Consider the following 26,193-nt stretch of genomic DNA (forward strand, 5'->3'; position numbering starts at 1 on the left):
TGTTTTGAAAAACATCATATGAACTCTGTTTTTAGCCTCACTGTAGCCTGTAGCTCTGACTGCTTCTCTGTGCTCCTGTGCTCACGTGTGCGCGCTCAGGGTGATCAGTGATCTCTGAAGAGCAGCAGTCTCGTCAGTACTGATGTCCAGATTCTCAAGTGCAGGCATCGCCAATTCCCAGTCTGAGCAGCAAAGACTTTCCTCTTCCGTTGGCATTGCTTTGCATTTGAAACAACTACACCACCAGGTTTCCAGTGCTCAACTCCGGTATTCTGCGGCTGGCTGAGGGTGAGGCTCATGAGCTGCGGCGGCTGCTTCGTCCAGTAGCCTGAGTTCCGTTTGAGCCTGAGTACTTTATACTCGGGCTCAAACAAATACGGCTCAACAAAGAAATGCTGTTCCTCCTCAATTTCAAAGTCTTCAGACATGTTGGGCTGTCCTTTGCTAAAAGACCGTAGTGCAAATTATCTTTTAGCTCTGTGGTTACCGTTGTCTCCCCCTCCCGGTGCACGTGTCATGTGATGTAAACACGGGGGGGCAAAGCTCATGCTTTCGCTGGTCTTACGCAAGCGCACACACGTGAACGTGGAGCACAGAGAAGCAGTCAGAGCTACAGGCTACAGTGAGGCTAAAAACAGAGTTCATATGATGTTTTTTGAAACAACTTTTTATGTCGGGGCTGCAGCACACTTGGATCACTACGGATGAGCAGTATGGAGATACTCTGTGGATTCAATTTTGGACGTTAGTCTGGGGCGCCGTCTGCCATTAGGTGTGCTAGCCGCTCCCCCCGCTGATCTCCGCAAGGGATGTGAGGACTCTAAAACTTCACCAGGACCTCCATCGGCATATGGGTGAGTAGATAATGGCTGAATTTTTATTTTTGGGTGCACTATCCCTTTAAGTCTAAAATGCATTCTCATTTGGTCTCTGAGAAAAAACCTTGGAGAAAAATGGGTCTGGATGCACTATCCCTTTAAGGTTATCATATTGCCAGAAAGGTTTTGGGCTAATGTAACTGCAATGTAACTATGCTTTGTTTATAGCTTGTTCTGCTGCCCCAGTGTGCTACCACCGCCACAAAAAAAAAAAAAAATCAAATATGCAGCTTATATCCAACAATACTGTCATTGTTGTTCAGTAACCTTGTATTTCTGTCAAACCTTGCTGCTTTGCTCTCCACTGGCCTTCTGTGAGAACAGTACTATTGTTTTGTAGCCGCATAAATGTGAGAAAATGTTAATGAATGATAATGTAGGGTATTCATTAGCTCATGAAATTCAAATATCCTTCTCTGGCTCTACTGAAAAATCAGACAGGCCGCGCGTTATTAATCATCGAATCCTCACTGGGAAGCAGACAGAGGGTCTGGAATAACCCTCTCTAAAACCAGCGCAAATCTTTTTTAAATTTTGTGTACCTTTTTTACTCATCTCAAAGTTTGCCACTTGCCCTCTGTCACCCTATCCTCAGTGGAGCAGGATGTGTTTCCATGGTGATTATGGATGGGGCTTTTGGTTACCTAGTGTTGCCAGGGCCCCTTGATACGTGAGTCAGACTGGGTTTAGCCTTGTTGCAGATGGCGGACCCACCACATGCCTATTAGCTCATATTAGGGGCTGGTTTTTCTGCCAGGAGCTGCTTTATATACACACAATAAATACACATATGTACAATCATCTACTCATACACAAGCAAATGCCAAGTACAGGAAAAGCATGCATGTGCACAATCACATATTCTTTTGTAGCAGCTGGTGTAGCTGCAGGAGTAGTCGTCCATAACGGCCCTTAAAACCACTCACAGTCACACAAAGATGTAAGTAAACATGGGTTAACTGGCATCAATGTTCCCACCGGTAGCAAGAATAATGGTACACCCCCTTAGGAAAGCTTCAAGTCCAAGGCAACTGCTATTCAGTTTGCTTTCCCACTCATTTGACATTTGTGGTGTTTTTCCTCCAGAGTCTGTAACTTTATTCCAAACCTGTGTTTCAGTCAAAACCAATCTGTCCTGCATCAAGAATAAGAGGCAGCATTACTAATTTCGAGAGCCAACATCTAAGACAGCTAGAATGCATCTGAGACTCAAATTACCTTGCCTATATTTATGTTTAGCCGTATTAATTGAGGCTAGACAGGTCACACATCCACACTGCTGGGCTTTTAGATTTTAAATTACTTTTTTTTTTCTCAGTAACTGTTAATGCAACTGCCTCATCCTCAAATGACTTCTCCTATAATTGGGGCTGTGAATGCCCGTCTTTAAAAGATGACTTGAAAGTTTATGCTTGTTTCCTCTCTCTGGCACCGTAACAAATGTTGACAGGGAGTTTACTTTGCTAGGTTTCACTTCAGCTTTGCTTCTGGTCTGCAGAGTTTAATACATACAAGGTTTATACTTGTGGAATGAGTTAGGTGTTGTTTGATATATGCACCTGAGGGAGTTTGTTTGCAGAGCTTCCTCGCTCTGCTTATTGGTCGGAGAGCATAAAAAGGGCTGCAGAGAGGGAAGGGAAAATGAGCAATTGCTAAAATGTGAGACTCAAGTTATATCGACCCATCCTCGGCCAGATGTTACTGCTGGTTACTGTGGAAACCACAGATGAAAGTGTGTGTTGTGTGAAAGGTGTCAGTCTCTGCATCACTGGTGTCCTGCAGAAACAATTTGCCCAGAACATGTCCTATTTACACCACAGCAGGAGCTCCACACTGTGATCACTGTGCTTCTTCCTCCTATATGATGGAGGTTATTATTTTCTCATTATATTTTTATCACTTTGTTTCATTGCCTGAAAAATCATTCCAGTGTGGTGTACAATAGGAGGCTGTAACTCACCATGTAAAACCAGAACATTGCGTTTCTATTAGTATGGTTTTATATTACTGTATTTTATAAGGTGGCCATGTTCCCATTGTTCCCATTGTTCTCATTGTTTAAAAGCTGCTCAGGAGGTTCAGGGTTATTGGTGAAAGTGTAGTAAATGATGCTTCTGTACTGTGGATAGATAAACAGAACTCTTAGCTTTCAAACTGTCACACTGTATAATCTATTTAATCCACAATCTGCTTAGTGCAGTCATTTTTATAAGAGTTGACTTTTGTTACACTTTACCACAATGTCTTCTGACAACCTGCAGGGAACAAGCATCGACAGGAAAGCACCGGATTTATATGACACAAGTAAAATTAGACGTACTTATAGATATATTCTTAAAATAGCCCATGGCCAGACAATATCCCAGATTACCAGTATTTTCATGGTACATGACTATTAATTACTTACTGAAGTTGGAACGATCAGTGAGCTAGCTGTCTGTTGAAAGCTTTGGCCGATTGTCTTGGTTTTTGGCCACATAATAAACATGTTCATGTTATGTAGGAAGCAGATGGTGAAATGTTAATTTTATGCTACTTTAAAGCAAAACACATGTTGCTGTCTGATAGCTGGTGTTTGCATAAAATAACGTCCGCTAGTAACTACCATAAAACATCAGTTAAAAGCCTAGTCCCCTTTACTAGCCCAGTGTGGCTGTACATTTTGACAAATAAACACCTGTCTCAATTAGAGGCCTGGTCTGGTTGCCAAGCAGTTTATTTTCTTTTAATAGAATTTCTTCAGATGTATAAAACAAGATTGTTGGCTACCTCAAAGTATGTGTCAATTCCTCTATTACCCTGTAAGTTATTCGTATTTTTTTAATCTGTCCTACGATCAAAAGAATCAAAAGGGTTTTTCATAAAAATTAATCCAAGTTGTGAGGATTGCTTTTTACAGGATAGAGTGGTGTTGTGTCGGTATAATGGGTGCTGTAACTCATTCTGTCTCTGATGCTCTGTCTGTCGGAGCTCAATCAAATTAATTAGTCATAATAAATAGATTATCTGAAGCCTAATTTCTAAGCAAGTAATATTCACACTGGTTTAAATAAACACTTTGATTGTGTTTCCGATGTTTGCTGAGCAACAGTTTTGTGTGAAGGGAATGAAAGGCCTGTCCCAAATATAGGCCTGTTGATTTCAGTGACTGAAGCAAATAATAGCCCGGGCTACTTCAGAACTTCAGTTTTAATTTTGTAGTTTATTTAATATATATAAACTTAGCACAAAAAGTAAGGAAATCTGTGTGTGGTAGATTGTTTCTTTGTTGTAAAAATGCTTCTTGGCAATAAATCTTATACCGTTGTAAAGCCTGTTTATTTCCCTTTTAAATGGTGCCACATTTGTAAGGAACATGCATTTGTGGGATGAGCAGCAGAGCTGAGTACGTGGGTTGCGCCCATGAAAAATTTGCCAAATCTTCTCTGCCAATGCCGAACAGCTTTTTTTTTTGCTCTTGACTCTTGTTTGGTGGATTGGATGATTAAAGTCTGAAGAAACAAGACATATTGGCAATTTAACAGTTTATCCGTTTAACAAACAGGAGCCTCAGTAGCATGTGGAAGAACCATACATAGCCACAACAGCCTGGCACCTCCTGTGTGTATATATATATATATATATATATATATATATATATATGTATGTGCATTTAAAGATCGCACTTGAACAAATGTCACTGATATTACGACACAATATTTTTGCAGCTGAGGCCTGTTTATTACTTTCCTCTAAACTAGTGAGGGTGGAAAGGTAAATAAGCTAGCTATCCACTATTTGATGAAGCTGATGGTTATTGTTTTTAAATACACTTGAAAAATAAATCAGCCAATTTAGAAAAGACAGTGCTGACTTGGTACTAACAAACACATTCACATTATGTAGGGAGCGGGTGTTGTTACACAATATAAAGTTTGTGCTTCTTTTATAGCAAAACAACATTTGCTGTCTGCTAGGGTTAGCATGAAGTGACATTTGCCAGTAAACTGAACTATTAAAATATGGTTTTAACCCTCCAACACTCACATCAACTATAGACCAATAGAGTGCCTGAGGGAGGACGCATCACACTTGTTCCCTCCTCAAAAAGCTGATAGAATTTTTCCATTGGATTTTGATTTATTGTTGGAAATAACCTCTGTGGCAAACAAAGGTTTATGATACAGGTATGATATCTGGTAGAACTTTGGTTTTAACCCTCAAAAACTTTATCTCAGTCGTAGCCTTTTGTTTAGACGTTAGTAACATTAATTTTGTAAAGTTTTTGTATTGTATAGGCCTAATGCTTAGTCAGACATTTTTTTTAAAACTAATTGAGAAGCAGGGACTGTTTTAAAATTCTCATTTATTTCTATTATTTATCAGCACAAAATATAATTAATGTCAGCTGTGGTCCAAAACTAAGAGCACTATAGCCTCCTCTTCAAAACTTGTCTCAGTTAAACTTTTGTCTCATGTGAGAACAGAGAGAGTGGGCGGGTACGTGATAAACTATGTGCCAACTTTTAGGTTAATGCAAATGTTGGAGGGTTAGAGATAAAATACACCAGTACTACAGAGATAATTGCTAGATACAGTGAGGACCACAATACCTTTTAGATAATGTAATGAATTTTAAATCTTGACGTAAAGCCAACTGAGGCACTTAAGTACCACTTAAAATTAGGTGCACAGTGATGAGGAAAGGGCAGCACTTTTTCTACAGCAAACAGCTGATGCTTTATAGCGACCTTACCGGTGAGCCAAGACGCTCTGACACATCGTCACACACAGCAGGGAAAGCACAGGTGTAAATAATACAATGAGCGATGGCTGGATTACGTTCAGCTGCTTCAGTTTCAGGTTCCTGTGCTGTGCATGCTTACTCACTGTCACACAGCGATGGCATCATCCTTGATGTTATTACTAACAATTGTGCTTTCCCTGCGATGCAAAGTCAGAATGTCTGCTTTCTAAAAGATCTGTTGTTATCTAAATCACCTGCTTTTTAAAAAATATTTTTATGGTATCAGATTTTGAAGACTGAAACTCACTCAGACATTTTCAAGGGCTTTATGGGGAGCTGGTTAAAAAAACAACCTCGAGTATCACTGGTGTATCTGCTTGTCAGACGCAGTGAAATGTTTTTGTCTGCATTGCAGTAACACAAATCATAATGTCAGACTGATGTATTAATGATAAACACGCACAAACTCTATAGCATCTCTATGCTCTGCGACTTGCGTGGAGATCAGAACATAGCTGGAAATGACAACATGACAATGAAAATGATCCCCTGCTACTTTGATCTGGCAACAGCGTGGCACAACCCCATCAGACGTTGCATTTGTATATTAGTCAGTTGTTTTTAAAATTGCTGTGGGGACGATGTAATTGCTGCCTGAATTATGTTCAGAGACAGCATTTCTTTCGGTTAATGAAACACTACATTTATGCACTATGCTGTACATGTTCTGTCTGTGGTTAGGTTCAGGCAACAAAAGCACTTTGGTTAAGGGTATAGGGAAGACTGTGATTTCAGTCAAATGGCTATAAAAAAAAGGTGACATGTTGTCAGTGAACATTTTGCTAATTAGCAACATTTCCTCATTATGTTAATAGAAAACATGTTTCACTCAGCACTATATTTCCCTCAAACATATTTGCTCTTTCAAATTAGTTGTATATGAATGTAATTTCTAAGAGACGGGGCCGCGTAGCAGCAGATCTGCAGCAGAGTCAGAATAAATGGAACTGACATGCACTGAATTAGACTGAAGGACAGGAGAGGAAATCGGATGTACATGCTGTATATATGATTTTGAGAATAATTGAATGAAAAAAAAGGTATTTGAAGGACAATTTTGTGAAGATTATTTTAATTCTCCCCATTAAAGGTACTCTGCACCAGCGATCGCCGTGACCGGAGGCATTATGTTTCAGGTTGTTTCATAATCACGATATCTCAAGAACACCTTGAGGGACTTTGTTCAGCAAATGTCCACTTAGACTCAACAATGAAGAGAGATAGATTTTGTTTCTTGGACATAACTCAAGAATTCTTAGTTATATGACAAACTTTCCCGCAAATGTCTACGAGGATAAAATGATGAAGTGACGACATTTTATATCCAAATCGTCAAAGGTCAGCTTCACTGTGACATCATCTGCAAAAACACTTTTCTGTCCATTATTAAACACTCAGGAACAGACGGGGAGACATTTGTACCCTTTTTCCATTGTCACACTGAGTAAAGCCAAGCCTCGCCGATTTACGTTTCCATTATCCGTTTTGGCACGCATTGCCACGCCAAGCCGCTCCGGAGATTGACCTTCTCAGGAGTAGGTCCAAAAGCTGGGCCACCCACCCTTAAGCGGGGACCAGTGACATCTCACCGACCACAGAGTGTGTGTTGCAAGACTCTACTGACCTCTGTCTGCAGGAGACCAGAGAGAAAGGCGTCTTTAAAAGTCGCTGTGTTCAGATCTCAGTGCGTCTGTAGCTTCTAACTGAATCTGTGTGGTTTTGAGTTTAGTTTCTCTCCTGCTTCCTGTTTTTACTTTACATATCTGCTTCATTTTACTGCTTCATGTTCGCTATCCGCCATATTAGAAGGTGTGTGGAGTTGCTGCTCGAAAACTCAGCATTTCCTTTCCTCAAAAGATGTTATATAACAAAATAACGGGGGACTTTTATTGTGAAGAATCTATAGAAAAAGAGAGGTGTTATTACTGAATTAGCTGGACTTTGTTCGCAACTTCAGGAAGGAAAGTACTGTAAAAGCAGAAACAGCCACAGTGAGATGTTGATGAAGAGCTGCAGACAACAGGCTCTTCCTGCACCTCTGCAAACAGCTCACCTCCAACAGGCAAACTTCTTTTACCTGCCCTGCTCTGGAAAAACACATGCAGCAAAAATAACAGGGAACTTTAGCTGTGGATCAACCCACTGCTTCTAAACGTCATCGATCAAGACAAGCCATCATCAGTTTAAGACTCACCTTCAAGAAGGTAGCCCTGTTGTGATGGAAATGCAAACTCCTGCTGTGCTGGGCTGATGGCCCAAACCAAGCCAGTCCATGCCTGTCGAAAAGGGCTATTGGTCAGATACTGAATTGGTAACATTAATTAATGATGTCTACATTGACAGACATGGATGTAAACTGTAACTGCAGCTTGACTACTTCGTGGAGACATACAACCACACAGCAGTAACTCTGATTTCATCACTGGAGGCACTGTGAGGTGATGTTTTTATAAGTGAACCCCAGTTTTGTTTGTATCTCATGTTCTACCAACTGCACCAGCACCATTAGCCCATGTTCTGTTTCATGCTATTACACTGAATAACAACTGTTGGTGGTAACATATGTTTTTATTGGACTTTATTATTTGTAACCCACACAGGCCAATCTACAAATGTGTACCATGATCCAAAAATATTTCACCATCTACATGTATTTGCATAATTTTGTCCGATTCCTACCACAGCAGGATCTGTGAAACAATATGTGTGAGGTGCAGTTACTCGCCACGCCAGCAGGTGGCGACATTCCAATCAATCAATCAATCAATCAATCAATCAATCAATCAATCAATCAATCAATTGCTTTACTTGTCCCTAGTGGGGCAATTAGTTTCACAGCAAGTGGGAGCAACACAAAGTACAAAGATACACAAATACACACAGCCTAATAAACACATTGTGGACAAGCCAAATAAATACTCACTCAAACTCAAGTTAAAAAAGATTTAGATATTCCACACTATTGAATAAGCTACTGTAACTTTTCCTCCTGCCGTTAAGAAGAGAGACAGCGGAAGTAACAAAGGAGTGCTTGTATCTGTTCGTTTTAGCAAGTGGGAGTCTGAGCAGTGAACCTGATGGTAAAAACTGAAACTGTTGGTGTAGAGGATGAGAGCAGTCGGACAAGATGGAGTTTGCTTTCTTAATCAGCTGTGTGTTGTAAAGGTCCTGTAATGTTTCCTGTGCAGACCTGGTGATTTTACTACAAACACTAACAACCTTGTTTAGTAGATTTCTCTCTTTTACCCTCAAGGATTGAAACCAACAGATGAAAGAAAACGTGATCACAGACTCAATAAAAGAACGATAAAACATAGTCATCAGGGTACAGTCAACCTGGAATTTAGCAATTTTTCTAAGACAAAAAAGACACTGCTGACTTTTCTTATAAATCGAGTCCGTATTTTTCTCGAATGTCAGCTTGTTGTCAAGAATAGTGCCTAAGTACTTACAGGACTCTACGATTTCAACTGCCTGACCATCAATCACTGTGAAGTCAGGAGATGAGGGCTGCACACGTCTAAAATCAACACACATATCCTTTGTCTTCAAAACATTCAAAGATAAAAAAGATTCCTGACACCATTTTAAGAAATAATCAACCACAGGACCATGTGAAGTTTCAGAGTTATTCAGCAGGCTCACTATGACCGTGTCGCCCGCGAACTTCAATATATGGCGGTTTTCAAAGGTGCTACAACAGTTATTTTTGTACAGTATGTACAGCAGAGGAGAGAGGACGCATCCTTGAGGTGAGCCAGTAGATGATACAGATAGATCAGAGAGTTGACCATTAACTCTGACTCTTTGTGTTCTGCAAGTCAGAAAATCCAAAATCCAGCCAACAATAATGCCTTCCAGACCAAAGTTGTTCATCAGTCTCTGGATTAGTAGATGAGGCTGAATAGTATTGAAGGCGGATGAAAAGTCAACAAACATCAATCTAACATGATTGTTAGAGCTCTCAAGGTGCTTGTAGATGTGATTTAACAAAGTTATGGTGGCGTCCTGGACCCCCCTCTTGGACCTGTACGCAAACTGCAATGGGTCAATCAAGTGTCCCTCATATGAGATAACTGTGGCAAGTAGGCTAGTTCGTTTCTAGAGAGCATGGGGAATTTATGTTACTAAGTATGAGCACGTTTCTTTTTATGTTAAGCATTTGAATCAACACTTGATCATTTGTAAGTTTGATATTACTGCAATGCTAGTTTTCAGTAGCAATTTAATGGTAATTCCCATTATGTGTTGGCATTGAGCTAATAGACTAATTGACACAGGGTTGCAGTGGTGGAAGATCTTTTACTCAGGTAAAAGTACAAGAGAAACAAGAAGTAAAAGTACTCATCATGCAGAACGGCCCATTTAAGATCAAATAAAACTACTGATGCATTAATGTATTTATCACTTTAATGTTGAGGCTGGTAAATAGTCTTATGTTTATCCATCATAATTTATTTGTTCATTTTATTTTGTACTATTACATAAGTACAAATAATAAAGTCCAATAAAAACTTCCATATGTACCAATAAAAGGCAGGGAAGAGGAGGACTGCTAGCCAGCAAACATGGATGTAAACAATGTTGAAAAAATATTCCAAACATCCTATTTCTATATATTTTATGAGCAAGGAAATGCACTCAACTTGTTTGTTAGACCTTAAAGAAAACAACAGTATGTTTTGGTGAGAAAAACCAAATGTAAACTGAAATGTGTTGAAGAAATCTCCACAGGAAGCCTTAAAGAATTGAGCTGAAAATATGTTGCACTGTGTTAAACGGTGACACTGTGGATGTATCACGACTCCGTGGGCTACCATATGGTGTTGCGCGCATTACAGTAAACAAATGTAATGCTGTATGTGAATACGGACAGAGACTGCTGTGACTAACAGCATGGTATGTCATTTGATAAAAGCAATGCATCCCAGCAGACGCATTCCTTATGCACGTCTCAAAGCCCATTCAGTCGAGTCATTTGATAAAATTAGCCCAGCTTTCGTTGTTTTATATTTTAGTGAGATTTATTATAAAGTAATAACACGCTGCCCTAGAAACACATAATAGGGATTCACTTGTGTTTTTGATCGGGGTTTAAATAACAATGTAATTCAGACTCTAGATTTAGAAGCTTCTTAATAAATGCTGGAGGAGTACAGTATTTGATGCTGCAGAAAAACAGCGTCTCTGTGATTGTAGGCAACTGCGTCTCTGTCAAACTGAATGAAGAATGTGTGGGTGTGTGTGTGTGTGTGTGTGTGTGTAATCTTTAAAAAATGTCTGTGTTGATAAGTTATTTAGTCTCATGCAGCCTTATGATGTATATTTTTTAATGCTAGCGTTTTGCTGCTGGGGGAGAGATGATTCAGTTTGATTACAAAAAGCCGATATTTTAAAATTGATAAGTTCATAAAAGGTTTATTGACTTATTTAGATGAATGTTTTTGCAAGGTTTGTATCAATACTGTATGTACATGTGTTCATTATACATGTGCTATATGTATGCACTCATGTCTGTGAGGTTGTACCCAGGCCTGAGTGTGTATTTGTACAGGCTCTGAATAAATTACAATTCACAGCTGTGTGTTTAATATGTCTGGACAGTGATGCTCAGCTCCAGATGTGCCACTTTCATCACTGTTTGTGTGTCTTGTGTGTCCTCCTTCCACAGACAAGGTGCCTCATTTCTCTCGGCTGGGTGACGTGGAGGTTAATGCTGGGCAGAATGCCTCATTCCAGTGTGTCGCCACGGGCAAAGTTTCTGAGACTGAGCCCTTCCTCTTGGAGGTGAGGAATAAAGATGTGTGTGTGTTGGGTTTTTTCTCTTATCTTTGCTTGAACAGTCAAGCCAGCATCTCAGCACCTGGATAATAGAATGGGATTGGAGATTGTAGGAAGAAGAAGCAACACAAAGGATAAAGATAAGACGTTCTGCATGTTTGGCATTTAGTTGACAGTCTTATCCAGAGCAACTTACAGTAGCTACATTTGCATGCACCGCTGCTGGCCACATTCCCATTAAAGTCTTATTCAGGCTGCTGTTGACAAGAGCTTTTCATACTGTCACTGAGTCTAAACCAGTTAAGAGAATATTCCTGTCCTCAGATAACACGTTCTACAAGCTATACGGTCTGAAAAAGATTTTGTTACTTGTGACCAACGTCTTTGATTAAGCAGCGACACACTTTGATACGAGCCAAAGCCAAGAGGTCCCGTTAGTAATTGAAGGTTAGTTAAACTTGTGCCTCCTCCTCAAACTAGATGCCCAAAAATGCTTCGTCATGGCATCATCTTAAAAGTTTTCATAGAGAATATTTCATCAATGGAAAACAATAAAAAGCGAGATCAGAAGTCTCAAGTGGTGGATGTTTCAAAACACTGTCAAACATTGATATTAAAGCAGGGGAGTGGATGTGTTTGGATAAAAATGATGTCCAAGCTGCTCGAGCACAACACAGAGTTTATGCCTACCCGTCACTGGTTACATTTTTATCAGTTAGTTAAATTTACAATAAACCTTTAAGACAGTGAATAAGATATACTCCAGTCGTCTGAGTTAAAGAGGTCGGTCAGAACCAACACGTTCTCACTCCAACCTCATCACATATCGGCATTTGGTCGTCGTTCCACGTCTAGATACCATGTGCAAGGTACCCTGGGTGCGTTGGTTGGTGCCATTCTGGGACGCCGTGTCAAGTTCTGCCTGTTACATACAGTCTCTTTCAAAATAAATGCACTACATCAGTACAACTCCACGAATTGACGCTGTTTTTTCTTCAACAACAAAAGCGCGTAGTTGGGTTTAGGAAAAAAGAACAAGGTTTGGCTTTACAATCTTACAGGAAGCAGACACCAGCCTCCCAGGTGAAAATCCGTATTGTTGGACCCATCCATCACCCCTCCTGCCTGCCCTACTTGGACTTCTGCCACCTTAACTTTAATTAATGTCCTGTTGTGTTTCCCCTGACGGCACCAGGCACCGTTAAACAAACCATGACCAGATGCGTATCATGCCGACGTGAAAGGACAGCACCGGAAGTCAATGCCCAAGCGCCAGAATTCAATGACTTTCGGAGTGAGAAAATCATGTTTTGGCTTGAAATAGTTGCTTTTTGTGTCACTATCCCCGGTAGAAAAAAGGTCTCGAACAGTGATCTGCATCCACCATCCCCTCCGTCTCCTGATTACAAATTCAGCTCTTAAACTACGCCTCTTTAGAAATGTTGATATCATACGTACGAAACATACAAATATAACTTATCCGTGGTTTGCAGAAATGTGCAACGCCAACATTTTATACTGACGACTGTGCTGAACATAGAATAGGAGTACAGCCGGCAGCGGAGGTAGTAACACTCGAGGGGAAGCTGCTGCTGTACACATCATGCCTCGTTTGGTTCCAGAGCAGCGGTACAGTATCTAAAATCACAAACTAGAGAAGGGTTATGCCAACGTTGTTTGGTTCAGTGTAAAAATGCAAAGCTGGTGTAATGGCGGATCTTTTTACGGCAGTATTGTGGAATTTCAGATTAATTTCCCCAGATGCTGTGTCGGTTATCTTTCACTACCTAACACCACACTGGATAAAACAACTATCATCATGCCCAACGCACATTTTATCCTCATTCCCCCCACGTCCATTGGGATGGCTGAGCTTAGGGTTACGTTGCAAACTGAACCCAAATAATGGAATCTACTTTCTGCTTTTACTTAAAGGGACATGCCACCTTTTTTACACTCCAGCATCACTTTACTGTATTGATCAGGGAACTGATTTTAATGTTGTCTGCAAGTGTGTTTGCATCCCTCCGTTTTTATGCTCATTTTCAATTTGTGAATTAAAAAAAGCCAGAGTGGGGATCGAAAATTAGGTGAAAAAAAGTTCACTGTAAACAGAAGTAGTGAATAAATCATGACGCACATGCACACTTAAACCTTGACTGTAACACTCCTAAAATTAATACATTAAAAAAACAGAAATATCCATCATATTTTTATGTTGATTGTTAAGTTAAAGGCCTGACAGGTGCTCTTTTAATTATGTCATCTCGTTGTGGCCTCTTCTTTTGCAGTGAATTAATGGCATTGGTAATGGATGGAAACATGCATTAATTCACATTTTCTTTTACACATATTTTTTTTCTCTATATTTGGATTTAAAGCTGTCTGGAGACTCTGAGGGCATTTTGCCAGGTCTGAAGTAATTACCGAAGTGACATACAGTTTCTAACATATCTTGGACACACATGACAAATTTTTAATTGAAAGCTGGCATCACAAGCTGGGGGCTTGGAGTTTGAATGCTGCTGGCATTTACCAGGCGCGGTGGGTTTAAAAAAAAAAAAAAGAAAGAAAGAAAATACACATTAGTTGCGTTATGGCTACAGGATACACTGATGTGGAGCTCGACCCATATAAGGTAAAACAAGTCAGGATATCTTTGCTTCTGCTACATCAATTTTTGCTATTCTTTTTTTAACTCTGTCCTCCACAAGTCCCCCACGTACAACATTAAATCTCTATTAAAAAAAAAAGAGCTGGCTGATGATAAAGAGCTGGAGTCACCTCCTCTGACCTTGTGATGAACTGTATAGTTGTTAAAGGGAAAGGCAGATATTATCCTGTCAGTTTAACAGCAGCAATAATACTGTAATTTGATCATGTTAAATAATACAGCAAGTTTGTGGCTCTGAGTTTGTCTTTTAATGGTTGTGTTGTTGCAGGGAAATGAGTCATTTGAGGGTTTGGAAGATTATTAAGTTTGCGCTGCTTTTGTAGCTTTTTGATTGTGGTGGCATTTAGTTTACTAAAGCCCCTAAAGTCATTTCTCTCATGCAGCAACTGAAAATAGTTTCAATTTTCCTAGTTTGAATATGAGCTAATATTAGTCTTCAAAAATCCATCCCTGAATGCCTCCACTCTTCCTCTGGCCTTGAAGCATGCACATCTAAGTGCTTTTGAAATGATGGCAGCAGGGAGAAGGCGCTTTGCAAATGAGATCTCACTATACTTGGTGATCCATCCCTTGTGTTTCCGCCCGATTTTATTTCACACCCCCCCTCTCTCTTCTCTGAATTGAAGCCTTTGAAGATCATCGGCATGTGAAAGAGACATTTTTATCAGTTTCAGAGTTTGCGACTTTGTTGGCGGAGCCACACACACACGCGCGCGCACACACACACGCACTCACAGGAAGATGCAAACAAACAATACGAGGCTTGTCTTTTGTGATTTGACAGTATGCTGCCATGAACTTTTCTCCGTAAGTCAACACTCGCTTCAGCTCCTCCCTGCTTTTCTCATTAAGAGAAAAAAAAACAGGTAACAGCAGAAAATAGAGATATATCGCAAACCATTACTGCCTTCTGTTCCTCTATTTGTTGTGCGGGGCCCGTTTGATCATCAACACTGAGACTGCTAATTGCTGCCTTCTCTTTGATCTCTGCGGTGCTGTGGAGGTCCTCTCTGCACCAGTCTGTGGCTGCTCCTCCACACTCTCTCCTCTATTTAGCTAGTCCAAACAAATTGTTAGCATAATGTTTCTTAATCAATTAGCATCATATTTCCACCACTGTCCTCTGGCCCACGCTTCAGACGGCTGTCTCAGATGCTATTTACATCTTTAACATCAACGTTTTCTCAGTCCAAACCTGAAGCACTTCTTGCATCAACTCTTAATTATGATATGACACGGGGCTCACTGCCAGACAGAAATGGCAGCACACTCGGCTAATGGAAGCATTTATTAGCTCTAAAGTCTAAAGGTGGACTTTAATGTTGGATGCAGTTTATTTTGACTGATGTTAAAAATCAAACATGTGTATGCTGTACTCTGACGAGTCAAACTGAGTGTTGAAAGCCAGACGAATAGCAAACAAATTAAGAATTGGAGCTTATATAAAAGAGGATATTGAAGTTAAAATGAGGTATAACCTGTACAGTTAGGCATTGGTTCCCAGCCACTGTGCATCTAATTTCTTATTTTCTTAAACCAATTTTTCCCCTATCCCTCCTAAACCAATTGAAACACGTGGATGTCAAACCTACTTACTTGCAGAAAGTGAGAGCAGGCGACAGTTTACATAATAATCTGCTTATTCTGTGAGAGAGCTGCATATATTGTGGCTCCCACCTGGAACAGCTCATTGCAAGTGTTGGCCTCAGTATCCAGTTCCACGTGTCGAGCCAATTGCCAGTGTGCCTGGAGCACTGACACATTAGCATGGCGAGAGATGAGGAGATGTCAGTTCGAGCCCCTGTGCCGGAAACAATACACCGGGAGGCCTGTGTCACCAGCCTCTCGAGCGAAAACACCATTGTTACCGGTGACATTTATCACGCATTCATTATCTTGCCCTCCCATGTAGCTAATTCCAACCCTCCTTTGTCTTCCTGTCTGCTTCTCAGCCTGCCGCCCATTTTTAATCACATGAATAGACTTCAGGTAAACATGTGTGACTCGGGTTGCTCATACCTGCTCTCTCTCTGTGTGGTCTGTCAGCGGAGGAACAGCGTGGTGCTGGACACGTCCATGCTGTCTCGGTTGAGCCATAAGCGGCTGATGGCGACGTTCCAGGTGGAGGCGCAGCGTGGGGAGCAGGACCTCTACCGCTGCATCACCCTGTCCCCCAGGGGCGCCGCTGTGTCCAACTTTGGAGAACTCATTGTCAGAGGTAAGCAGATTTAGGAACACGTGACTAATTTAACCAGTGTTGGCCGAGAGTTACCAGGAGGCATATTCCTCCTCCTTCCTTTTAGTGGAGGTTAGTGCTCCACTCAACACAGAGAGATAAAACTCATATCCACCCTTTACCCAACAACTACATTTTATCTACAAGTGCACGTCACACACTGAGCGAGCCGCCTGTTAATGGCGCTGTGGGCTAATGGGCATGTAGCTACTTCCATGTTTCAGATGATACGTCATGTTTGTAGTCGACCAATGAAGATGAGTTTACATATCACCTTGGGTTCGTCCTTCACCTTCTCAAAATGATCCCACACTTTGGATTTCCTGCCCGACATGTTGTTAACTAGCCTGTGGAATAACCGCAGGTACCAGCCCTGGAAATTAACCTGACTCCTGTCTGACTGCTGAGTGTGGACACTTCCTGTGTCTGTCCTTTCAAATTAAATTCCCACATGGTCCAGTCATACAGGTTTGGATTTATTTTGACAAGGTGCAGCTCCTAATAGAGTTTCAGGTTTGTTTGTTTGTTTGTTTGTTTGTTTGTTTTTTTGGTTGGCTGGTTGGTCGGTTGGTCAGTTATCTAAGTGACCAATGAAATCTTAGACAAGGGCTAAGGGGAAGAAATGGAATTGGTCCTAGGTCTGTCAGGGCTTAGGACTTGAGTCAACATGTCTGTAAGGGATCCATTTGGGATTGGGGGATTGTGTAACTCCTCCTATAACCACAAATTGTCATTTTTGTTTTATTCATTCGGTACAGGTAAAAGAAGCAAGACACAAAAAAATGCTGAACTTCCCAATTAAGTAAACCAACGTACATTCAGAATCTGTCTTGTTTTATATTCTAAATATTAATATCTCATTGTGCTCTGCTGGTACAGTAGGTGTAGTGACTATGTAACGTAGCAGTCAACCCTCCCTCTGCTCACACACACATACGCATTCCCTCACACACTGCGTCATGTGATGAATTAATTTGATGTTCGCCGGGTTGATAAGGGTCAAATTATCCATCAAGGCTGAATTTCTTTATGTGCAGAGAGGACAGAATTAGTTAGGCAATTATTCATGCAAATAAGCTCTTATTCTGCGTCATTAGAGTGAAAATTAAGAATTTACAGCATTCAAGAGTCTCGCTTTCTCTCTCTGTCTCTCTGTGTCTCGCTGCCTTATAGTCCTGATGTGATTAAAAGATTTTTATGACTCAGTGCTCCAGCAGAGCAGAAATAATGTTATTGAAACTGTAAAACAAAAAAAGAGAAAATCAATGACAGAAATGCTCGACTTCGTCTTTGCTGTCATGACTTTGCTCTTTTCTGCAGAACATGGTGATGTTTGACCGTCTTTAATCAGCGTTAAATCAGTTTTCTGAGTAATATCAGCAATAAACCACACCAAAAACTTGACTGTAATATTATTCAGTATAATGACAAGACATTCTGTATTGCAGTGCCCCCAACACCGATTGCTCCCCCCCAGCTCCTGCGGGCAGGCCCCACCTACCTGATCATCCAGCTCAACACCAACTCCATCGTGGGGGACGGACCAGTTATTCGGCGGGAAATCCAGTACCGAGCCAGTCAGTCCACGTGGACGGAGACTCACGGTGTGGGTTCACTTACCTATAAGATTTGGCATCTGGAGCCAGACACAGAGTACCGCATCAGTGTCCTGCTCACCCGGCCTGGGGAGGGGGGCACAGGAGCACCTGGACCTCCTCTGACCAGCAGGACAAAGTGTGCAGGTGAGTAAGATTAAGCTCTGATGACATCTATGTTGGAGTTTAAGTTACAGAGACAGAGACCACCAGAAGGAATCTCATTGGTTGGGATAAATGTTAGTAGGCAGGGTTTGAATAGACTTTTTTTTTAGATTAAAACCTGCCTACAATTCTTCTACCAAGACTTACCTAAAACTAAACCTCAAACACTGCGAGCATTTTTGCCTCCAGACAGCCCTGCTAATGAGTGACAAGCCCAAGGGAGGCACAATTACTGATACAATTGCTGCCCCCCCCATTGACCCCTGCTGGGGAAAATAATTGGAGGCCGGCATTACTGTCTTTAAGACGTTGTGGGGCACTCATATTTTAAGCTAGGAAGTTGTATCTTGGGAAACAAAATAAACAACTTCTAGCATCCATTGGTACCAACCGTGTCGGCATAGCTTGTTGTAAAGTGAGTAAAATAATTCTCCAAAGTTAGGCTAAAGTTTGCTAAGGGATCAATTGGTATGATCTCTCTCAAAGGGGTCCCTTGAACTCTCACCTCAAGATATCTGAATGTAAATGGATGATATGGTTACCCACGAATCTTCCCTAAACGTGTTGTTTATTAAGAGCCGACTGCTATTAATGCACTTCATGGTAATTATATAACAATAGTCTGATGTTGTTTCTTAGTCCTATGTAGAAAGTATAATTGGACATGTGAGGTTTCATGCGTTGCTATAACAGCACCAGCGTATACAGGACTTAAAGCATCAGTACAAAGAAACAAACAGAAGACCATCTGGTTTCCACAGTTCACAGATACAGAGAACACAGTTTTCAGAGTCTCTTCCTGCTCTGATGCTCCGAGATACACCCGAGTTCTGAGCTGCAGCTGGGAGCTGCATCAAACTGTTTTGACGCATCACTTAACAACTTGTAGTTTGCCCGCAGCCATGGAAGACAAAGGGTGTGTTTGTTGTGATTGCAGCATGAAAGGTGTCTGATGCTTATTATTTTTCCAAGGCTTCGCCCTAATGAAAACACATTCGTATGAAGAACCAAGGTATGGTTTCATCCACAGTCATTTACATGCAAGACCAGGAATGTCTTAGATATTTGAAAAGCACCAGACAATGTGTGAGGATTCATATTTGAAGCATTAGACCCTTGGGTTAATGACGCGTCTGAGGCCAGCTGTAGAAGAAAGTCGAGCTCAAGAGCTCGTGTAGCGTTGAGGCTCTCGTGTCATGCAAGCAGAGGAAGGGGTCCTGTCGCCACCTCTCATCTGTGTTTTAGCCACAGTGCTACTCATCCGGGTGAAAAAGGCACCCTGCCGCTCTGTCAAGTAGACGGCATGACGCCCCTGTCACCTGCCACACTCTTTGATCCACTCTCGTCAGTGTCTTCCTCTCACCCACCTCCTGTCAACTCCCATTGCTCAGATGTGAAGCTTTATCCTCAGGGGGAAGGCAGCAGACAGCAGAGGCCCCGTGACACAAAACTCTGGATGAATTTGTCTTCCTAATGTGTCACAGAGAGCCATTTCTTTTAGCACAGTGACTCCTCTTTTTGGACAGTCGTTGAGTGTGACATTTCATACTTACTGGTGCAGAGGATTGCAATCCCATGGGCCATTGTTGAGGGTGGTCAGCCACACACAGGCCCAGTTCAGATGCTAAACGAATGATGTGGGCCTGTGCTTTCTTCCCCAGTGTTCATGCTTTTGTGTGGTTACAAAAAGCAATTGGGCATGAAAGCAGATGTGCTATTCATGTACCTTAGCACTCATTTTCCCGTCCCTGGATCACATTTTTATGTATCACTGGTGTGTTGCAAATGATTCTAATGGTCTGCATTTTAGTTTTTTGGAAAATGTCACAATCCTGGTGAATTTTGGTAGTGTGTGCATTTCTTTCAGCCCATTCATCTCCAGGCCTTAATCTGCTTAAGCCCCTTTCCCACTGCACACAAAACCCACTGACACCTGCTAACATCTGGCTTTTTTATTTAATGGGAAAGGTGACAATCAGCATTCACAAATGGGTCAAATGACTCTGCAGTGGTCACGGGTATTTATCAGCTCAAGCTCCAGTCGGCTCTGGCAGTGATGGAAATAGAGCACATGGGTAGACGCACTAATTTTAGCCACTTTACAGTTGAGATGCAATAACAGGCCACAACATAGTACCGTCCATCTCCGCCCAAGCAACCCTCGAACATCGATCCAATGTTTAGTCTGAATGAAGTGAAAGAGACACTGAGTAACACTTTCACTGGCCTTCATGCTGCTTTACTGTTGACTACCCTGTGTTCTGGCCTGTCCGTGACATCGAATGTGACACACAAAGGCATACTTGACTGACCATGTACACAGCTCTAGTCTACCGCCAATGGGAAGGGAGTTGCCTATTTTAAAGGGGTATTCCGGCATTTAAAAAATATGCATACAGCCCCTAATTTTGATGAAAAAAGGGTAGCACTGTCCATCACTTTTCATGTGTACAAGCAAGTGCAAGGCTATGAACGCCTTCGAGGACACAGACGCCAAAAGTATGTGATGTTCTCCCCATTTGAACTATTAATGGTGTCGAGACGACAGAGACCCAAAACACAGAGGACCGGATTTACTGCGGCTTTTGTGCTAGTTTGTCATGCGCAGATTCGACGCATTCTGCCCCAAACACATGGTGTATTTTTCAAACAGACACAGCAAACTGGAGTTATGGTTTGATATTTACTTTTCAAAAGTCTGTCATGTAGGTTAAAGATTCTGCACTGCTTGTTGACGTGTAAGCAGTCCATGACGGACACCTGATAGCAATTAGCACATCAAAAATGATTGAAAGCTTTATAGTTATCAGATTTAATTTAAGTTTCAAGAAATTGAAGCCTGTGGATACTCGTTGAGAATATGCATGTCAGTGGCCCAAACCCCCCCGTGGTTTCAATGGTAAGTATCAGGGTGTGCACTGATAGTCCATCATAATTCCAACATAGCTCCTGGCAGGAGGGATAGGCCTCAGTGGCAGCTCACTGAGGCAGCTGTTAAAGATGAGGAGCATGAGATGAAATGTGCAGACCCACAGGGACTCTCCCTCATTCATCTTTTTCTCTTCTGCTGCTCATCTCTTGTCCAGCCTCCCCTCCCCTCCTTCACTCCCTCTGCCTCTGGCTAATCCCTCTGATTAGGCTAATCAAGCTGAATGTCAGTTTGGGGTAGGACTGGTCGAGGACTGGCGGTTGGAGAGGACAGGACAGAGCTTGCTGTGACGCCGCTGTAATGATGAGTAATGGTGTCTTGAGCAGAAAGTGAACATTGAGTCAGTGGGCCCCCGGTGGCAGACCTGGTTATAGCAGGATTAAACTGCTATATGGAGCTGATATTGTTAAAAAACCTGACACTGAGCCAGTTTCTGTCATGCACCTCTGACATGATGGTTATGATACAATTTTTCAAAGTTGAATTTTCACCGTATGATTGATTGATACCACTCCACGGGAAAGTTTTAGCTTGAATCAGTACCGGCAGGGAAGACACAAATCAGCCAAACTCACTTTCACCCTTTTGGGGAAAGAGCAAACATCTTTCAAATCAGCAAGGACTCTGAGGACATTCTCTTCTCCGTCGCGTCTCTGTCCCCGCAGAACTGATGTCTCCTCCGTGACATTGCTTCATTCATTTCCACAGCAACTTCTGATCTATGTTTAGTGAGGCAGCAGGGCTGTAGCTAGTACTCCCCTAGTCCTGGCCCCCAGCAGTCTGCAGCTCTGCACTGCCAGTCTGTGCCACGCTGACGGCAATGCCCTCCTCTTGGTTTATCTGATGTCTCAGCAGTACACTTGAAGATCCAGGCCAGGCCACAGGACGGAAATAACCCGCCATGCGCTTGGTACTGTTCATTTTGCATGACAGGGACATGGACATCCGCAATCACAGCTTTCACACATGACAGCAGTAATTAGGCTTCACAATTGATTCTCTGACAAGGCCGCGCGCTGGTCTCCTGCTGCATCTCATTCATGTTAGCATAAATAGGAATGCACTTTGTCAGGCAATTGTATTATTTTTTCATTGATTTCACCCCTCTGTAACCTCGTAGTCTAAGTTTGTAAGTCAGCTGCAACTGTTGCTGTCTTCTTTTCCCCATCAGTATTTGTCTTTTAAGCTCTACTGGGTGGGAGCGTTAGGTAAAAATACTCTCGTCTTGTCAGCATAAATCACAAAATTGTGCTGCAACAGAGAACAGCATCTCATCCCCTCTAGCATGAATTAAACTTATCATGGTTTTCCATCCATCCTTTTTTTATGTGTCAAAGTCCAGTGACGGCAAAGTAGCGAGACATCTGACGCCCCAGTCACATCCACTTGAGAGATCGCAGAATCTCAGGCTGGATGGGATATATGGTCCCTCCAGCGTGCTCTGGGTTTGCTCTGAGGTCTCTGTCCAAACAGATGTTTTGCCTCTACAAGCAAGCACTCAAGAAGTATCCTGATTAGAGGTCTGAACCACCTCAACAGTCTCTTTTCAAACCGAAGAGACAATCTACTCCTAATCCTTATTGATATTAGGACATCTTTATGCCTGCCCTTCCCCTCAGGATGATGGTGAGGTCCCCTGAAAAGGACCACTTGTATCTGTGAACTCATTGTTTCAGTGAAGGCTAATGACCATCAGTGAGGGTTTGAGTATTAGTGTTTGCAGCTTTTTGCACTGCCCCCTAGTGGCCAAGAAACATTATGCCGCTTCATAAAGATCTCAAGTTATAATGTAACTCAGGCTGTATATAAGAATGTGAGTTTGGAAGTTCATTCTTGACTTTGGGATCAGCAGTGTGACAAAATAATCTCAACCCAAGGGCCACTTACCAGCTTTTCTTGACCTTTTAACTTCATCTCACAGTCTTCTGTCCTCACAATGTGGTATAACTCAGTAGTTTTGAGTAGGCAGTGAGGACTATTGTATTGCAACACAAGAGACTGTGTCATTTACAAGTAAACCTTTAAAATGCAAATTTGGTTCAGTGTTTCTTATAATACTTATGAATTTAAGAAACTTCCAGTAATCTGAAACCTCAGTTTTTTACCTGCAAGCTCACAGATTTATCCACTTTGTCCAAAAGTACCATTTGCACTTTACTGATATCGTTTCTGTTTCCTGTCCCTCTCAGAGCCCATGCGTGCCTTGCGGGGTCTGACAGCCTCAGAGATCCAGCCCCGGCAGCTGGCCCTCCAGTGGGAGCCGCTGGGCTACAACCTCACCCGCTGTCACACCTACTCCTTGTCCCTGTGCTACCGCTACTCCATGCCAACAGGAGGCAGCGGAGGGAACAATGCCACCGTCAGGGAGTGCCTGTCCGTGGATCGTAACACCTCTCACTTCACCCTGAGAGACCTGCCACCCTTCCGCTCGGTCCATGTCCGACTGGCGTTGGCCAATCCAGAAGGCAAGAAGGAGAGCAGAGAGGTCACCTTCCAGACTGAGGAAGACAGTGAGTGGGCGTTGTTTTTCTCATTTTACCCAGTGAACAGCAGACAGGACAAAAGATGCAAAGGGTTTGTTGAAATAAGGCATGCGATTGTTACATCTGTGCAAATGCGACATCATTATGGAGAACAGGCTGTTTTTTTTTTATGTGTGCACTGAAGCTCTTCATTGTCATAGTTTCTCAGCTCAGGCTTTTAAACTTCTTGAATTTCTCGTTTTCTTTGCATGCTCCCTCATGCTCGGATAATTATTGTGCACCGCTTACACAAATCCATGCCTTTAGTCATCCAGACCCAGAAAAAAAAACACAAATATTGACTCACAAAATAAGCTGGATCAGCGTAACTAAATGGAAGATCAGCCTTTTAAATGGAGACCAGTGGAACATTAATCAGCTCGGGCCATGGCCGGTAGCAAAATGGTAAAATGACTTTGCTTATCTTTGTATTAATATTTTCCTGTGTACATCAGCAGATTAGGCATATTCTAATGCAAATTCCCAGAGAGTGGAAGCACAGGAGGTCAAAGACTTATTGTTATGTAGAATAAGCAAGACTTTTCAATGTAATTGAATGCCACTCAGGGAGATTCTTGACCTGGCGGAGAGAGTGAGAGGGAATGACGGCTACGATATGAAAAAGGCAGGCTTTTTTTTCTCATCTTCAAAATGCATTTTAGCATGTGCTAAACAATGGAATATTGTATTATATTCAAGGAACATGTGAAAACGCCAAGCAGTGCAAGAGATGTTGAAAAAACAGACAGTGTTTTTAATTATCTACACCTACACACTGCTGTCTTGTATTGAGACGGAAATAAATTTACATAAATGGAATAACATACAGAATGTAGCATGCCATTTTTTTTTTTTACTCATTAGATTTGACTGGTTAGGAAGTGACAAGTTAAAACACACATGTCGAAAAAACAAGCCGTGATAGTTTTTCCCCCCACTTTACTTGATATTTTGAATGTCAGCACCAATGGAAAGTTTTGCTTTTGAGCCACTGAATGCCAGCCTGACAGTCTGACAGTCCCCAATCCCCCTGTCACAAGGAGAGCCGCCATCACCCTCACAACTACAGTAATTGAGCCGCAGCCGGTGACAGTTCCCCCTGCCTGTTTCCTATGGGCTCAACAATCAAACACTGGTGTAGCACTTTGCTTACGCTGTGTCTCCGCTGCTTCTAGGAAGCAGATTTGGCTGTCAGGGATTCATGGGTACAGCAGGATTTTCCTCTAGCGTGCTTTGCCTACCTCAGCTTCAGCTTTTGAGGCAAACAGACAGGCCAAAGAAGTCTTACATTGCAAGAGAGTAACGTTATTCAGTCACAGCGAATATGAAGATAGAGACCTCCCCACTGCCTTTATACCTTTATATCCAAAAAGTCACGGGTTAACTTTTGTATGTACAGTAACATGAAGCTCATTTGTCCCCAGGAGAGACTGAAAAAGTGAAAGCAATTTTTGTTTGAGTGTTCTACAATAAAAAAAGAAAACAAAATTACAACAAAGGCACAATTTACAACAAGACGAAAGAACATCTGTGAGGCTAATTCTGGTTCATTATTTATTATTTATTTGCACAATGTTGGCTATTAATTCTAGTGGTTACAATGAAATCGTACTCACCAAGTTCATTTCTGAGATCTGTAAATGTGATATTGTCAAGTCTTACATGGCAGGAAACATAAGCAATGAGACAATCACAGTTTACAGGCTGACACTCTGTTTCAATATTGACCTACCATCAGCACTAGATTATGTACAGCTAGAGCACTACATCAGCTAACATGGGTCTTAGACTTTGTCTTTCAGGGTGCCCTCACACCCAACCTGTTTAGTTTGGTTGAAACAAACCTGGGTCCAGTTGCCTTCTTAGTACTGTTCATTTGGGCTGGTGTGAACGCTGTCAGTGAGACCCTGGCGCTGACCAAACCACTGAACAAAGACCACCTGAAAAGGTTGGTCTTGGTCCACTTCCAACTGGACTCTGGTGCAGTTGGTTTGTGGTGTGAAAGCAAACAATCCAACCACAGAGTTTCATGATAGCAGATGTGATTTTAGCATCATTTCAACAAGTAGCTAAACTACAAATAAATAATCACCTGATCAAGTCTGTCTGCGATCTTACAGTTGATCCATATAAAGGCCATGCCCAGGCTATAACCTAGTTATGCTAATGCATATGTGTTACCATGGTAACACATGAGCATGTCAGCAATTGTATTTTTCCCTCATTAAAAAGCAGTTTAAACTGCCTTGATTATATTCAACTTTGTCAGTTCATTAAGTCCATTAGGAAGTGTGTGACAGCAATTCCACAGTAATGAGCCCTGGACCATTACAGTATGAGATGCCTCTTTGTGGTTCTGTTTCTAAAGTGCAATAGCCTACAAATAATGCCTCCAAATCAGTTATTTCTGAGGCTCTTTGTGACACCAAAAAACATAAACACAAGCATCAGAAGCATTTAAGTTACCTGTGTAACTTGAGCCCCGTTTCCACCGAGCAGTCCGGTTCAGTTCAGTTCAGTTCGATACACTTTTTTTTTTCTGTTTCCACAGTGAAAAGTTGTGGATGGTACCAATGGAACCGTTCCGTACCGTCCCCATGTTTGGTCCCCCCTCTGTTGGGGTACCT

At 41.8% G+C, this 26,193-nt stretch overlaps 2 protein-coding genes across 7 annotated transcripts in view; one reads left to right on the plus strand and one right to left on the minus strand.

Annotated features, from left to right (window-relative positions):
• Positions 1–26,193, minus strand: part of rpl15 (ribosomal protein L15) — a 993,591-nt gene that overhangs the window by 880,449 nt on the left and 86,949 nt on the right. The gene's annotated exons all lie outside the window — the stretch shown is intronic.
• The window catches only part of ptprua (protein tyrosine phosphatase receptor type Ua), a 275,060-nt gene that overhangs the window by 158,409 nt on the left and 90,458 nt on the right, over positions 1–26,193 (plus strand). For all 6 annotated transcript variants that reach the window (XM_050034607.1, XM_050034610.1, XM_050034608.1 and 3 more), the window contains exons 5-8: positions 11,336–11,451; positions 16,166–16,337; positions 17,804–18,097; positions 23,234–23,554. In XM_050034607.1, coding sequence (XP_049890564.1) covers positions 11,336–11,451; positions 16,166–16,337; positions 17,804–18,097; positions 23,234–23,554 — 903 coding nt within the window. The remainder of the gene's footprint in view (positions 1–11,335; positions 11,452–16,165; positions 16,338–17,803; positions 18,098–23,233; positions 23,555–26,193) is intronic.

Source organism: Epinephelus moara, chromosome 22 (assembly GCF_006386435.1).
Source record: "Epinephelus moara isolate mb chromosome 22, YSFRI_EMoa_1.0, whole genome shotgun sequence".
NCBI lineage: Eukaryota > Metazoa > Chordata > Actinopteri > Perciformes > Serranidae > Epinephelus > Epinephelus moara.